Source organism: Sclerotinia sclerotiorum, genomic scaffold (assembly GCF_000146945.2).
Source record: "Sclerotinia sclerotiorum 1980 UF-70 scaffold_6 genomic scaffold, whole genome shotgun sequence".
Taxonomy (NCBI): Eukaryota; Fungi; Ascomycota; class Leotiomycetes; order Helotiales; family Sclerotiniaceae; genus Sclerotinia; species Sclerotinia sclerotiorum.
Window position 1 is genome coordinate 371,677 of NW_001820830.1, and position 16,688 is coordinate 388,364.

At 43.4% G+C, this 16,688-nt stretch overlaps 6 protein-coding genes across 6 annotated transcripts in view; 4 read left to right on the forward strand and 2 right to left on the reverse strand.

The window, feature by feature from the left end:
- SS1G_04964 (hypothetical protein) overlaps window positions 1–4,262 on the forward strand; it is a gene marked incomplete at both ends in the record, with an annotated part of 5,491 nt that extends 1,229 nt beyond the window's left edge. The window contains 2 exons of the mRNA XM_001593487.1: window positions 294–4,200; window positions 4,256–4,262. Coding sequence (XP_001593537.1) covers window positions 294–4,200; window positions 4,256–4,262 — 3,914 coding nt within the window. The remainder of the gene's footprint in view (window positions 1–293; window positions 4,201–4,255) is intronic.
- A 303-nt stretch (window positions 4,263–4,565) lies between these two features.
- On the reverse strand, window positions 4,566–5,003 carry SS1G_04965 (hypothetical protein; the record flags this gene model as incomplete). The annotated part of the gene is made up of 1 exon (XM_001593488.1): window positions 4,566–5,003. One exon carries the CDS (start codon window positions 5,001–5,003, stop codon window positions 4,566–4,568), a length of 438 nt encoding a protein of 145 aa, XP_001593538.1.
- Window positions 5,004–5,668: 665 nt separating this feature from the next.
- On the forward strand, window positions 5,669–8,026 carry SS1G_04966 (hypothetical protein; the record flags this gene model as incomplete). Its single annotated transcript, XM_001593489.1, has 4 exons — window positions 5,669–5,682; window positions 5,974–6,207; window positions 6,341–7,095; window positions 7,146–8,026. 4 exons carry the CDS (start codon window positions 5,669–5,671, stop codon window positions 8,024–8,026), a joined length of 1,884 nt encoding a protein of 627 aa, XP_001593539.1.
- A 1,186-nt stretch (window positions 8,027–9,212) lies between these two features.
- Window positions 9,213–10,346, forward strand: SS1G_04967 (predicted protein; the record flags this gene model as incomplete). Its single annotated transcript, XM_001593490.1, has 2 exons — window positions 9,213–9,227; window positions 9,279–10,346. The coding sequence occupies 2 exons, from the start codon at window positions 9,213–9,215 to the stop codon at window positions 10,344–10,346; spliced, it is 1,083 nt and encodes a 360-aa protein (XP_001593540.1).
- A 1,564-nt stretch (window positions 10,347–11,910) lies between these two features.
- On the forward strand, window positions 11,911–13,089 carry SS1G_04968 (predicted protein; the record flags this gene model as incomplete). Its single annotated transcript, XM_001593491.1, has 2 exons — window positions 11,911–12,538; window positions 12,887–13,089. The coding sequence occupies 2 exons, from the start codon at window positions 11,911–11,913 to the stop codon at window positions 13,087–13,089; spliced, it is 831 nt and encodes a 276-aa protein (XP_001593541.1).
- A 599-nt stretch (window positions 13,090–13,688) lies between these two features.
- SS1G_04969 (hypothetical protein) lies at window positions 13,689–16,612 on the reverse strand (the record flags this gene model as incomplete). Its single annotated transcript, XM_001593492.1, has 5 exons — window positions 13,689–13,799; window positions 13,880–14,103; window positions 14,178–14,821; window positions 14,880–16,141; window positions 16,193–16,612. 5 exons carry the CDS (start codon window positions 16,610–16,612, stop codon window positions 13,689–13,691), a joined length of 2,661 nt encoding a protein of 886 aa, XP_001593542.1.
- Window positions 16,613–16,688: the final 76 nt, after the last annotated feature.

Consider the following 16,688-nt stretch of genomic DNA (forward strand, 5'->3'; position numbering starts at 1 on the left):
TAATCAGCCGAGCTCATGGCGGAATTGAGAGCTGTAACTCCAGCCGTACTTATGATTGCCAGCATGATGCAACGAGATGAACACGGTAAATAAACGAATCCCGGTTCTTCTTGAGCAGCTCAAGATCGAAATCACAGATAGCAAACCCACCGATGAGGATGCCGACGACACAGAAAGACATCTTGTTTTCCGAATTGAGCTAGAATATGGGAGCGGTCCAAACCGAATGAAATGGGTAATTCATCGTTCTCTCAAGGACTTTGCTAACTTACATTTACGCTATAAGCTTCAAGGAAGCAGTGATAAGTACATAGGGAATGAAGCTCATGCTCGACCAAAGCAACCGAGATTCCCAAAGTCTGCATTCCCTTATTTCAGAGGTGTTCGGGGTCTAGGGGAGAGTGATGAAGATGAAGCCGACAACGTTCGTGTGGACGAAACCGCGGCCGAGGCAACCCATGGCGAGGCCACGCAAAGTGAAGCGGAACCAAAACGGAAGGTCAAGAGGCGTCCTTCCATGAGTGCGGCCCGGAAAAGTACCCGTGCCATGTTGGATACTAGCGTAAATGCTCTCAGTGCCGAAAAGCAGAAGAGAATATTCAATGAACGCCAGCGAAAGAGAATAGAACAATACCTTCAAGAGATGATTCGATGGCTCATATTCAGAGCGGACAGTAATCGTCTTTGCAGATTTTTGGAGTTATCCTCGATGGGAGTCCGCTTGGCTGCTGAGGGTAGCTATCATGGAAAGGAGGGTTACCTCGCTATTCAAACGGCAAAGGGTTTGGATATGAGGAGGATACTTACACCCAATAACTTTTTTCAACGTCATTCTCCAAAATGGTTTTTGGTCAGGCACAGTTATCTTGTGTGTGTGGAGTCGCCAGAAAATATGCACATCTATGATGTGTATTTGGTGGATGCAAAGTTCGCAATACAGAAGAAGAGGCGAATGATAACCGATATGGGCAAGGGAAAAGAGAAAGCGAATGACGAAGTTTCACAAGCAGGTAGATCTGCTAAGCACCCTCAGCATCACACTCTTAAAATTCAGAATTCCGAGCGCAAGATAAAGTTACTGGCCAAGAACGAACGTCAACTCCGACAATTCGAGGAATCGTTAAGATTCATGGCGGATAACACACCATGGGCAAAGGAGCATAGGTTTGGCAGTTTTGCACCAGTGAGGACTGGAGTTACGGCACAATGGCTAGTGGATGGTCGTGATTATATGTGGAACGTTTCTCGAGCAATCAATGAAGCCAAGGATGTGATATATATTCATGATTGGTGGCTCAGTCCTCAATTATATATGCGAAGACCTGCTGCTATCAGTCAGAAATGGCGACTTGATCGTTTGCTGCAGAGGAAAGCTAGGGAAGGAGTCAAGGTTTTTATCATCGTTTACAGAAACGTTGAAGCTGCCATCCCTATTGATTCTGAGTTCACAAAATTCTCCATGTTGGATTTACATCCAAACATATTTGTGCAGAGATCGCCCAATCAGTTCAAGAAAAATCAATTCTTCTTTGCGCATCATGAAAAGATCTGCATTGTTGATCATATTGTTGCTTTTGTAGGAGGTATTGATCTTTGCTTTGGTCGTTGGGATACGCCCCAGCACACCTTGGTGGATGATAAACCTACAGGTTTTGAGCATTCTGATTTGCCCAAGGATGCGGATCATTGTCAACTTTGGCCCGGAAAAGATTATTCCAACCCTCGTGTTCAAGATTTCTACAAACTCAATGAACCTTATGCAGAAATGTATGATCGGTCAAAGACTCCTCGGATGCCTTGGCACGATGTTGCTATGCAAGTCGCCGGTCAGCCTGCTAGAGATCTGACTAGACACTTCGTGCAAAGATGGAACTATGTGCTCCGAGGTCGCACACCTACAAGACCAACTCCTTTCCTCCTCCCGCCTCCTGATTACAATCAAGCCGAGTTGGAAGATCTTGGACTTACCGGAACTTGTGAGGTGCAGATCTTACGTTCGGCTTGCGACTGGTCTTCAGGTCTTATGCATACCGAGCATAGCATCATGACTGCTTATTGCAAGATGATTGAAGAGTCTGATCATTTCGTCTACATGGAGAATCAATTTTTCGTCACAAGCTGTGAGACGATGAATGTCAAGATTGTCAACAAGATTGGTGATGCAATTGTAGAGCGTGCCATACGCGCCTATCGAAATAATGAGAGTTGGAGATGTATGATCCTCATACCACTCATGCCTGGATTCCAGAATACAGTGGATGAACCTGAGGGAACAAGTGTACGCTTAATTATGCAATGTCAATTCCGAAGTATTTGCCGTGGTGATGGATCTATCTTTGGTAGATTAAAGAGTCAAGGTATTGACCCGGAAGAGTATGTACAATTCTACAGTTTGAGGACATGGGGTCGGATTGGACCAAAGAAGATAATCGTCACAGAGCAATTGTACATTCACGCTAAGGTTATCATTGTTGATGACAGAATTGCTTTAATTGGTTCTGCTAATATCAACGAGAGATCTATGTTGGGTAACAGAGACTCAGAAACCGCAGCAGTTGTTCGAGATACTGATATGATATGGTCAACAATGGATGGAAAACCATATCTTGTGGGAAGGTTTGCCCACGAATTACGCATGCGCCTTATGAGAGAACATTTGGGATTGGACGTGGATGAGATTATGGAAGAGGAAAAGAATCATGAAATGGACCGTGAAGAGGAAGAGTTCAAAGCACAGATGGATGGTATATATGATGACGAAGAGGAAGAAGAAGGTAGCGATGATAGCCCATCGCCGGCTAAAGGGGACCCTAATGAGTTCTCTACACGTGTTGCCTTGAATGAGAATTTACGCAGCTTCAATCATGATGTCGATTGGGAGCAAGCAGGCAATCCTAACATACAGCCTGATAGACTAAAGCCACTTACTACGGATAAGAGAGTTACAGACAACGCAGCTCATGCAGCAGATGTGGATGGTGATGGTGTCGACAAACTGAAATCTCTATCGCAAACAGGACAAACGATGGGTAGAGATTCTGTTCTTGTCGATAGTGGTCGTGAGGTGTTGGTTGCTGATATTGCTCCGGAGGGCAAGGGCACGCTGAATCATCCTAAAAGACCACATTCACGATCAGTACCACAACAACGAAGGAACAGCTCCGATAGTGCAGATGGCTACAGTGGCTTACCACCTGTGCCTCCTTTTCCAAGAAGAACGACAGAGCAGCTTGGTCTTCCCCAGCTTTCCCAATTACCGGCATTGCCAGTCGAGGATGATACCGATATTGGTGGCCCGCCTATAATAATAGATGCTTCGGGAAATCCTGCACCCAAACCTTTCAATCCATTGACGGCTGATATTAAGATGGCTCCAGTGCACAAGGACTGTATGCGTGATCCGTTAAATGATGCTTTTGCGGATGAGATTTGGCAACAAATCGCCGACAACAATACTAAGATTTATCGAAGAGTTTTCAGGTGTAACCCAGATAGCGAGGTTACCAATTGGCATGAGTATAGAGACTTTGTTGCCTACGCGGAAAGATTTGTACAGGCACAAGGAGGTGGAAAGACTAATGAGCGTGAGAATCAAGATCGACCTGGACCTCCGGGCTCAAGCTCTGCTGTTCCAGGAAACCCCCTCTCGGAGAAAGTTAAACCTAATAGTCAAGCCGGTCATCCTCTTGGAACCGTTTCTGAATGGGTTGCTAGCGCCAATGCCGAACATGATGCTCGAGCTATTAATATATCTGACGAGAATCGTTTGGGGCAATATGATGGTGTTGATGAGAAAGCTGCTGCTCGTAATGAAGGGCCCTCTGATACGGCAGGAAATGAAGCATTCCCTGCTCTTGATGCTACGGCTTTGGGTGTCCCTCCTGCTAATGGAACAAACTCCCAAGCTAGTACTCGCAAAACTACCTTCTCTGCGACACCAACACCCAGCGGTGATAGAAGGGAGAATAGCAGTGCTATGAATCAATCTGGATCAGTCAGGAAGAGACGTCGTGGTACGACGAGGGGTAGTCGCAGAGGATTCTCAGGAAGTGATGATCTACTTCCTAAAGAGGATGTTGAGGATCTATTGGCGATGATTCAAGGTCATATTGTTGCGTTCCCTTATGATTGGCTTGTTAGAGAGGAACTCAACTCCCATTGGCTTTACCAGGTCGACCAAGTTGCTCCTTTATCAATTTAGTAAGTCGATGGTCTCTCAACAATCATAGTTTCCATTTGCTAACCCGTGAAATAGTAACTAGTATTTAATGGCAATGCCAGAGAGCGCTTTGTATATTCCGTTTCATTTGTGTACAGCTTATAACATAACAAAGAGGAACATTCACATGGGATGGCGTTTCCGTACGGATTTCTAGCATAAGAAGAAAGTAATGGAGATTGGAGTTCTTTCATTTCAGTGGTCTATTTGGTGGGAAAAAGAAGGTACTACATGTACTATACTTAGATTTAATCGTAACAGTTTCTTCGTCACTCTGCCACACATTAACCCTGCCACTCCGTGCAACAGTGCATACCCAATATTCGTACAATTATCGAACATCACATCATAGTCTCTCACTGACCCAAATAGCCCCTCTACATCCTGCTCTAATAACGCCAGTTAATAGTTCATGAGGCACAGCTTTCTTTGCATCATGCTCAACTGCATGATCCAAGTGCTCTAATTCTTCATCTCGTATCCTTCTAATTGTTTCCAATAACTCTGTTAACTCTTCTCCCAGCTGCTCGCCCCGAGCCTTCATCTGCTCCTGCATCTCCAGCAATACTTGAACTTGCTCATTATAATGTGTCCCAATCTCCGTTTCCACAGCTTCCGTACAAGCCATCGCCGCTTCACGACCCATCAAACCCGTACCCCAACCTAGCGCCGAAGCAGCCAGCGACCAAATGGGAGTTAACGCAGTGGGGCGAATTCGATGTTTTGCAAGCAGATGGTTGAAGGTTTTGAAATGTCCGGCTTCTTGATCATACATGTGGGCCATGAGGGGACGTAAATGCGGATGTGCATTTGTTATAGGAGGGGTTTGTGCGGTGTAGATGAGAGTTGCGGCGAGCTCGCCTGCTTGGTTAACGCGTAGGGCGCTGGTGAGGAAATCTTTTTGCGCTTGGCTTAGGGGTTTCTTTGAGGGGTGCGCATTGGTGATTGCTTCTGCGCCTGCTTGGGGAGCTGGGTGAGATGGATTGCTGGTGGGGTGTTCATTTGGAGGGTAAGGATTGGGTTGAGAGGGACTGGTAGAGGCGGAGAATGATCGAGGGGTTGTGGAGAGATGGCGAATTGTGCGTGGTGATCTGGGGGAATTGGTGAAGCTTGGAATTAGGAAATCGTAGAGGGGCGATTGAGTTGTTAGAAGAGATCGAGCAGAACGAGGGGAAAATCTATATGTATTCATTTTGGTGATGGGAATTTTTATAAAAAAAAAAAGTTGTTTATAAGTCTAATATAAAATTACAATGATGTTGGAAAATATGTACTAAGGTCAATTATAATCTTACAAAATAACGACGAAATAATTCCATACCTCATTTACTTCCATGACGCCTAGGTTCATTTATTAGTGCAAGAATGTTCCTTATCATTACGTTATCGCTAATCTGACCTAAGCGACATCGCGGCACTAGATTTCACGCTAATGTTCTATCAAAGGAGATGGCGGCTGAATTGTATTGTCTCTAATTGTAATGTTCACAAAATATATCAATTCACAATTCACTACCTATATTTCACCCATACACTCAATCATTTAAACATATTTCGGAAGAAACACTAGATTTTCTTTTCCTCCAAAGCTCGAGCATACGATTTATATTTTCAATTCAATACGTAATATTTCTTCACACCACAACTTTGGATAAACTCCAAATTGCGCGCCATCGTCTGCTTCGCTCGTGTTCATTTCATCATCAATTTCTTCCACGATACGCAATTCGAAGTCTTTTGACCCTCAAACGAAGAATCGACTTTTATCAGAACTTTCTACGAACGGGATTATACAATGGCGGATATGATGATGAACTTCTCGCTCTTGCAGGAGATGATTCTTCTGGAGAAGAACAGGTCGCAACAAATGATGGGGGAAGACACAGTTCTTCATCGCCTGATCGTAATGGTGCGGTAAAGAGTGCAGCTAAGAAAGGTGGAAAGAAGGGGGGTAGACGAAATGATGATTCTGAGGAAGAAGGTGAAGCGTAAGTTTTCTTCTACTGTGACGATCATCTGATGTTATATTCCATCTTGTCACCGATGCGCGGACATTGATCATACGAGATTCTTCTACAATATTCATATGTAGCTAGATATTGTGCTAATATTTTAGAACAGTTCTTCCGGTGATGAATCTGTTCGTTCGGAACGATCAGCTCCAATGGATGAATCTGATTCCGATTCCGATGGCCCAAGTTTTCGCGATGATGCTGATCGATATCCTCTCGAAGGTCGTTTTATGAATGCAGCCGATAAAGCAAGTATTATGTCTATGCCTGAAATTCAACGTGAGCAGGTCTTGGCTGATCGTGCCCAAGAGATTGAAAGGGACCGTCAAAATAGAGCACTTCGTCAACTGTTAAATGCCCGTGATGCAGAGAATAAAAAAGCGGACAAAAAGCGCAAGGCAGGTACCGCGGATTTGGAGGAAAACCAGCGCAAAACGTCTCGTCAACGTACCAAGCTTGGTGGTGGGAAGGTTGGGGAAGCTAGCACTGGAATTGACAGTCTTAAGCGTGCAAGAGCTGAGAAAAACGATCGACAACGTCGTCGCGATCAAGATAAGGAGCGCCGTGGGGATGATGGTCGAAGAGATACCCGGGACGATTATTCAGATGACGATGGTGATGGGGATAGTGAGGTTGAATGGACAGCATCAAAGTCAAAGAAAAGGTCTGCATCTCCAGATTACCGAGATGCAGAACCGGCGGTTCTCTATGATCTTGAACGAGTTCGAGTTGGTAGAAGTAGATTTGCCATGGTCTGCTTTTATCCTGGGTTTGATGAAGCTATTACTGGATGCTTTGTTCGAGTAAATATTGGTGTTGATAAGGAGACAAATCAAAACCTTTATCGCATGGGACTTGTTAAAGGTTAATACGTTAAAACTATTCTTGCGATAATCACGCTGACTCTACCTCAGGCTTCAAAGAAGATAAACCATACGCTATGATGTCTAGTAACGGAAAGCAATTTTCGACAACACAATATGTGATTGCTGCACATGGTAAATCTGAGAGATCATGGCCATTTATCGCATGTTCAGATTCTCGATTTACAGAGGCTGAATGGCAAAGATATAAGCAAAATTGTATCGCTGATGGCATACCTGTTCCGACAAAACCAAAGTTGATGCAAAAGTGTGCAGAGATTAATGCTCTTGTTAACAGACCTTGGACTGAAGCCGAGCTACAAGAGAAGTTGAAGAAATCCGGTGTATTGACGGAAAAGTGGAATGCAACCGAACGTGTGCGTCTTAACAACGCTATCAAGGAACAGAAAGCCCTTGGCAATACCGAAATGGAAGAAAAGTATCGTTCAGAACTTGAAGCGCTCGAGAATTCCAAACTGGCTTATGGAACCACCCTCAAATCAACGCCGAAGAAGATGGTTCACTCTCAACAAGACCGACTTGCCGAATTAAATCGATTAAATCGTCGCAAAAATATCGAGGAAGTACGTCAAGCGCAAATCAATGAACGTCGTGCAGCTCGACAGGCTGAAGCAGCGATTGCTCGTGGAGAAGTAGTTGATGAAGATCACTCAAGGCGTGTCAAAACTCGTGCTACTTTCAAACATGATCATACTGGAGGTAAGGATAGCGCAACTGCTACTCCAGTTAGTGGTACTTCGACCAATAATACCCCTAAACTTGTGGCTAAGAAAGATGCTTTACCGGTACCGAATTTTAGTAAGCTACAAACGTCCATGAAGGGTGGAGTTCCTGGATTCAGAAAACCTTTGATGGACGATGATATTATTGCTAGTATCGATATTGGTATTAGTGATGATTTAGAGTTGTAAAAGATGGTCGTCTTGGAAAGAAGGAAGGGAAAATTGGAGAGACATGGAGATGCACATGTGATGAAGTGGACCGAAGTGGCATGCAGTATATTGCTCCACAGGCATTTATCAACCATTCATCTCCATTTCTTCAGCGGGAAAGTACATCCAGCGCGCAATCAATTGTACTTACGTAGTGGAGACAATAAGGAATTTCTAAAGGGAGGACGAATGGTACGAATCCGTGCAGATGGAAATTATGAATGGAGAAATGGGATGGGATTTACAAATATGAGAAACTTGAAGGATTAATTAATCTGTGTTTTTTCCTCAACAGCATGGGTTGCTTTGATTGGGTCTATTGGATTTTAGGAAGTGTTGGGATGGATGAGGATTGGAGTGATGAAGGTATGGATTGATGGAGAGGGGAGAGGGGAGGGGAGAGCGATGGAAAGATAAATAGAAGATGAGAGGAGGATGGATGAATGAAGAAATGAATACTAGAAAATAACTAGAGAGACAGATGATAAACTGGGGATTCTCATTATCAGGGTCAGCATAGCGGGTATAGGCGTAGCATGTAGATGAATGAATCAAAGCGTTTTTGGGGTAGTAGATGGGTGTTTTGTGTTTTTGGATGTGTGTGTGGATGTGATTTGGATCTGGATGTGAATTGGATAAGATTTGTATATACTTATACAACGAGGAAAATTTTTCATTAGAGGGTTAGAGCTTTATTTGAAGTTGAAGATTTGTAGTATTTATGGTTCTGTTTGGGTGAGACTCCTTACTCTGTACGGGACTCTGCACTTTCTATATTTACTTGGAAAGACCTAGTATATTTAAGTGCCGGTGACATTTGCAAATAGCATTCCACTTCACTTCTTAATCTACTGTATTATGTCATCAATGTTTGCTGCGGGATGTTTTCCGCACATATATTGATTTATTTATTACTTGAGATAACCTTAGGGAATCATTTGTTTTGTCGGTGATGTTCATATTCCACAACTAAAAAGTATGATGGGATGTCGAGACTATAGATGGAAGGCGATTTCAAATGATTGATAAAGATGTAGTTGATGTTTCTAATTAGAACGATTAATTGAATCTGATATTCAATTTCCTACTTCAGATATTCTGCCTTCAATATCTCCACCGTCTTTAAAGCCACGAGAAGAAGCAATGAATGTATGAAGCATGAAAGATGCCTCCACCAGTAGTAAGTTCTATACTCTTTTCACTGGAAATTCCAATATTAATAACTATATAGACACCATCACCTCATCGATTTGTGATCAAGAAACAACCTCCACCACCACGATCCCAATTAGCAGAGGAATCAACTCCTCGTCCTACAAACACCCAACAATTTAATACTACTCCTCGATTTACATTTTCTTGTACGCCAAAACCTATTGGCACACAGAATGTATCATCATCTATACCTGTGGGACGATACTTAACACCAGCTCATCAAACGCCAAAACCAAAAGAGAATATCGATGATCCATCAGATGAATACCCAACTCATCTTCCTCTTCACGATTCGATCGAAACACAAGATGAATTTGATACCGAGATAGGATTTCTAGCCCAGGGCGCAGAAGATGATTATGAAATAAACCCACGTTTATCCAAACGTCGACGAATTTCATCTTCTCCAGCAGATATCATTTCAGAAGAAACAGATGATTTACTATCCTCCTCTCTTCCTATAGTTTCTTCGCCAATTTCCCATCGACAGAATCTAATTACATCTACCACTAGCAAACCCAAGTTTCTCCTCTCAACTCCATTACCTCCATCTACGCCTCAATCTACCACCCCAACCACTTTTCTCAAACCTCCTCGTTTTCGTCCGTCTGATCCTGCGGAGACACATGGACATATCGATCCATTACCCGAACAATTTTCTCCGCATAGAAAGGGTCGACAATATGTGAATGGGGGATTGGCGGCGGAAGTTAGAGATTGGTTGATTAATATTGATTCTTCCGTTTCTTCCTCTTCCTCTTCCTCTGCACATAAATCTAATACACAAGGGATGAAAAATAAAGATAGGGAATGGATTGTGAAGATTAAGGTGGAGGAAATTAGTAGAGGTGGGAGGGAAATGTGTTTAGTGAGGGGAAAACAGGTGCGTGATTTAGATGGAGAGGAGATACTAGATGGTTTGGGAGATGTGAGGGTTATGTTGGCTGGGGAAGGAATGGGGATAGGACTACAGAGGGGAAAGGAAGTGCAGGTTGGAGAGATCGTAGGAATTAAAGGACCAGTTTGGGAGATTGTGGTTGAGAGGGTGAAATGGGGTGTTGGGGTTGATTGGAAGGTTTTATGATGATGTGTGGAGTGAGATGTGACATCTGGAATGAATGCAGTGTGAAATCGGATAGATATTTCATGTAAAATCTAATTGCCTGCTCTTTTCTGATTAAGGTCACTTGCTTGCTTGCTTGCTGCTTGCTTACTTGGTAACTAAACCAAATAGCGGTATTATTTATAACCCGAAACTTCACAATCTAAAAATCGTACAGAATCATGTAATCACATCATTTATTCATCCATCCATGTACACTATATAATAAGTACTCAGCCTTAAATAAACATACATTAAACACATACATAAACATACATACATATATACACTAGGGTCTCGGGAAAATAACGCCTCGTCTCACTTCTCACTCTGATCCCAACTCGGTGAGTCGAGTCTAGTCGAGTAGAGTCGGTCTCGGATCATGTATCATGGATTATGGATTGTGAGTGAGTCAATCGGTAAGCTACATACATATACATATACGGAGGACGGAGGACGGAGGACAGAGTAGGGTTAGGTTAGGTTGGGTTAGGTAGGTTACACATGGGGTATGGGGAGTTTTTGTTTGTATGGTTGTGATTGTGGTAGGTAAGTGGGTGGGTAGGTAGGTAGATAGGTATGTATATCCGTATAAGTGTGCAGTTATGTAGGTGTAAGACCGATAGATTTCAAGCAAGCTGAGAGCTGAGCAAAATGATGAGCTGAGCATGTTCCCGGTTATCAGGGATCTTTAAACCTACCAGAAGTTTACTGGTGTATGTACGGAGTAGACTCATGCAGGAACGCGTGTGGATGTGAGAATTTACTATGGATGGAGTAATTAGGGTTAGAGCTTACAGGTTAGATTAGACGTCATATATATATGCGGTAGATGGGATGTGAGCACTGAGATGTGAGATGTGAGATGAGATGTGATATGAGATGGATGTGCGGTGTGTTGCATGCATGTGGTTGTATATGTGGAGATTGGGTGGTTGGATGGGTACGGAGTATGTATAGGTAAGGTAAGATCTTAGTTTATTTGTGTAGAAGGTGTTGGTGTTGTTGGATGGAAGGTGTTGGTTGTAATCGTAAGGGTTTTGTGTGTATGTATGATGTTGTATTGCATCATACCGATTAGAGAGGTAGCATATGATGAATATGAATGAATGTAGGTATAGCATATATATGCTGGTATAGAATCAAGTGCCAGGATTGCACGGCAGTTTGTCTTATAGGTTACTTGTTTGATATAAGTAGTGTAGTATGTAGGTATCCATATATAATTTGATTCCAGACGCAGTTTATATTCATTCGTTTCGTCCGTTTGTTTGTTTTTATACTATCATACTTATCTACATCTACATTTACATACCTACCTGTATATGTATCAGACAGGTTTTATTCATAATTATTTATTTATCTGTTTATTTAATTATTCGTTTTTCGTTTTTATTTATCTTTACTTTAATACCTACCTACTTCTACCTCAATACCGCTTTCATTTCATAAACTCCCAATAATCACCTCTATATCACAACCATCATCCTATTCCAACCCAACCCACCCCAAACCAATCTATTCACAACCACACAACCCCCAAAAAATGACCACAACCCATCCATCCATCCCCCTAACACCCAACCCAACAAAAGCCTCCTCCTCCCCTCCCAAACACCCCCCACAAATATCCCTCCACCCTCTAACAAAATCCGATCTCCCTCGTCTATCCCTCCTAGAACATCTAGCATTCGAAAATGATGAATTTAGCGATTTGGCATTTGGAAGGGAGAGAGGTAGTGAGGAGGGTTTGAGGTTGAGGAGTGAACAGTTGGGAAAGTTTTGGGGGAGGGGGGATTGTTGGTTTGTTAAGGCGGTTTTGGGGGGGAGGGAGGGGGGGAAGGGGGAAGGAGAGGAGGGGGAAGAGGATGGTGATGAGGAGAAGGGGGATATTGTGGGGGTTGCGGGGTGGATGAGTGGGGGTGGGGAAGAGGGAGAGGGGAAGAGGAATGAGGGGAGTGGGGATGGGGATGGGGATGGGAAGCAAGAGGAGAAAGAGGAAGGGAAAGGCGAAGGAGAGGAAATAAATGAAGTATCTGAAATTCCTAAAGTAAAAACAAAAGAGGAATTAGAAAAGATATGGGGAAAAGGGAGTAATTTTAAATTGTGTGAGGATGTATTTGTTAGAGGGGATGAATATATGTTTAAGGCTTGTGGGAAGGAAAGGTGGTTGAGTATGTATATTTCATATATTTTGTTGTCCTTTTCCTTTTCCTCCCGTTGTTTATATATCTATACCTATTCCTATACCATCATCCCACGCCCCTTCCACAGAAAACAAAACCAAACCACACCACTAACTCCTCCTCCCTGCCCCCTTAAACGGAACTCAACATCCTCGTAATCCACCCAGACTACCAACGCCAAGGAATCGGCACACTTCTCCTCAGGCAAGGGATTACAGCTCGCCGACTCCGGCGAGACTTTTCCCCGTTCTTCCATCCCGTCTCCAATCCCTCCATCATCCTCTCCAGCCACTTCTTCCAGTATCCAAACTCACCCACCCATCCAAGTAATCCTAGGGGCTAGCCCCTGGGGCATAGGTCTCTATCGAAAACACGGTTTTCAAGAAGTTCATGCGATGGATATACGGTTGGATTTGTATGAGGGGGGGGAGGGGATGGGGAGGACAAGTCATGTTATTATGAGGAGGGGGCCTGGTGGGTTTTGTGAGGGGAAAGGAAGTAGGAGGGTAGGAGAGAAGGAGGGGGAGATGATTGATTGATTGGTGGTGGGAGAGGGGTTAAGAGGGGGAGGGGGTGTATGGGGGATTTTAGTTTGAGTTTGATAGTGGGGAGAGGGGAGAGGGGTAATTTTGGAGGGACGGGATGGATAGAAGGGAGAAGTTTAGGTGTGATCTTATATTGGGTGCAATAATTGATTAATAGATTCTTGTTATAAGATTAGATTATATGGTTTATTTAGTTTCTATAACCTGACTAATTATTCAAGTACTATATCTATCTGTATACAAACATATACACATCCATAAATACACACCAAAACTTCCCTTCATCATTCCATTCAAAATTGCAACAAGAAAACTTAAGTCTAAACCATGAATCAAAAGAACGTAAAATTAAATAATTTATCTATATCTATATCTGATCTAACCATCCATCCATGCATATATTTATTTATTTCCAGCCATCTCTGCATATAAAAGAAAGATTATGACAAATAAGAAAAATGTCAAAAATGCCTCCCGTGGACCATATATACGGATGTAATATAACGCCAATCCCAAATTAACTTAAGACATAACAATCATCAAATTAAGTCTCCTCATATCCATGCATGTATTGCATGCACGCATACATGTATTCATCCCAATCCCAACCCCAACCCCAACCCAATAACCCGCACACCTAAACCCACTTCTACCACGTAAACATCATCAAAGCCGGATTCAAAGCCACCGGCATCAAAAAATGACTAACAACCACCGTGCACAGTGGATAAATAGCGACAAAAGTATCGATTCTCCAATTCCAAGGCACGAAGAGCGCACATACGATCATACCGGCCGTCATCAATATACAGAAGATAAACGTATATTTGAAACGTTTGAGTAGACGCGGGATTTCTTCAAAGAAGGTTACGTTTTCGACTTCTTTGGCGGTGGCGCCCCAGGTCATGTCGATTTCGAAGAAGTGGCAGAGGAGGGACTGGGAGACGTGCATGGAGAGTCCGCCGAGGAAGACGGTCATTAGAAGGAGCCATTTGAAGTTTTCGAAGACTGTGAGTTATTTTGTTAGGATGAGGTGATTTTGATGAGGGGAAAGGGGAAGAAGAGGAAAGGCAAATACTTACGAGAAGAAAAGAAAGAACGTTCTGATAATCGGTAGCGGAGAACAGCTAGCGAAACATTTCCCAATGCGCTGAAGACGATAATGAGCGAGAAATATACTTGGAAAGAATCTAAGTAGTATTTGTCATAAAACCCATTATACCAACCCATGATGAAATAATTGGCCACGGTAAGAATCCACGATGCACCGATAGCATAGTAAGTACCAATATAAGCCATCATGGTAATCTTGGAGGTAAGTCTCATATTCGAAAACAAGAACTCTCTGAACAATTTTGTAAAGGGACCGCGTGTGAACCAGAAACGTAATGGGTTGAAAAGAAGCTCGTTACATCCATAAGCGTATTTTTCCCATCGAGCAAGTTCGTCGTAGACAGTGAGGGAAACTCCTTCTTTGAATCCATCGCCGGTGTAGGCGGCGTAGCGGATGGTGTATTCGTTGACTTGGAGACGGAGAGACATGTCGAAATCTTCCGAGACGTGCGATTCGGACCAGAATTTCTCGTAGCCGTCTTCGTCGTGGTAGGAGACTTGTTGGACGGCGGACCAGCGGAGCATGGCGTTGTGGCCTACGAACGGGGAGACATCACCCATGGCTACGGCGAATCGGATGGCGGTATAGATAAGATTGGTGAAGAAAGTAATTCTGTAGTTTTGATTAGTTTTATTCAAATTATGCTGTGAGAAGAATGACGAATACGTACCCGTTCTCGAAGAAACTATCAGTAACTTGCATGACACCAGAGTTAAACTGCAAGATTCCCACTTCGGGAGATTGTTCCATCTCACTGGCAGCATCCAAGAGACAGTCGGAAGGAACACGAGTATCGGAATCAATAAGCAAGATGTAATCACCAACACGAATATTACCACCAGCCCAAGCACGACCTTCTTCCTCTTCCAAGACTTGAGCCAAGCATTGATCATAAGCGATATATTCCTCAGCTTGAGACCAACCCTCATGACGAGCAATGGTGAGGAGTCTTTCTTCGACTTTGTTACTAACCATAAGAGCGTAGTTCATGTTGGAAGCCTTCTTGAATTTTCCACGACGAAGAAATGCCTTTTCGCCATTCTCTGGGTTTGGTTTGTGTCCGGGACGTGCGACCCATCCGATGGTATGTTCATCATAGAAATCACGACGAGCTTGAGCTTCTTCTTCAGGAAGTAATTGCATACCATCATCATTAATAAAGATATTGGCAGTTCCACCCTGGAGTTCATAGGTGGAGATAGCAGCCTTGAGCGAGATAATAGTGGGTTGAATGACAGCAACGAGACCTTCCTTGTAGACAGGCATTTGAATGGTGACGTGAGGAAGTTCTCTATTGTTGCGATTGAGGCGTTGAGGAGCCTTGCCGGAATAGAACTTAGAGTTGCAGTTTAAGTTATTGATCGGTCCGAAACATTGGGTGAGATTGACGACAATGACTTGCATGAAGAAAAGCGAGACGAAGACTTGGCAAGGAGTGACGGCAAGTAAAGCCAATCGGGTGAAATTCCCATCAACGGTAACTTCAAGCGCAAGATTTTTCCAACCAAGTCCAAGAGCAGCGATGAGGAGACACAAGGTTACAGCAACCATGATGGGGTTGATGAGTAACGTTGGTCTCTTTTCTTCCGTTCCATAACCATCTTCAACATCACCATTTCCCAAATCAGCTGTAGAAACTTGTGCTCCAGCCTTCTTCTCATCCATCTCGGCGTCATCATCGGCCCAGATCATTTCTAACAAAGATCTCTCGATAAATTCGGCTCGCTTCAACAAGTGCTTTGATTCATCATCCCAAACAACGAGAATTTGCTGATCTTGAATGAATGCACCAAAATGATGCTTCTGGCATCGAGGTAAAAACTCAACACTGGGAAGGACTTGAAGACGAAGACCATTTGAAAGAGGAACGTAATCAGCGTGCTGACGCGCGAGGAAGATTTTGATAACGCGAGTGTTTACGGTCATGGCAGCCTATATAGCAGGTTAGCAAATATTTATCCTAAGCGCATGCGATGTACCTACTCTGACATTCATTGCTACAATGTAGTCAAAGATTCCTGATGGTTCCGTCCTTAAAGAAGGCGGACAACAGGTAAAATCATCCTTCGCCTTCTTCAAGACAACACCTTCTCCTGGAGCACCAACAGCCCATAGCTTTTCCATCTGTTGTTGATGTAACCAACTGACTACTACATCGGCCTTGACACTCATAACGCTTTCCCTAGGACCATTTCGAAAATCACCTTCTGGGTATAGAGAGGACGGCCTCGAATTGCCAACGAAGGATCCTGCCATTGGCGAGCCCAATGGAGGTGTTGTACGCATTTCCATTTGTGGTGGTGCTGGTGCTGGTGTCGCTGTCGATGCTTCAGTCTTCTTTCCCTTTTTTGCATCTTTCTCGGCCTTCTTCCCCGGCGCGAGGTATCCCTTGATGGCGTTCATCTTGGGTTATGATATGATTGAAATGCGGGCAAACGTAACAATCAGTATATATGATTAATTATAAAACACTAATAAA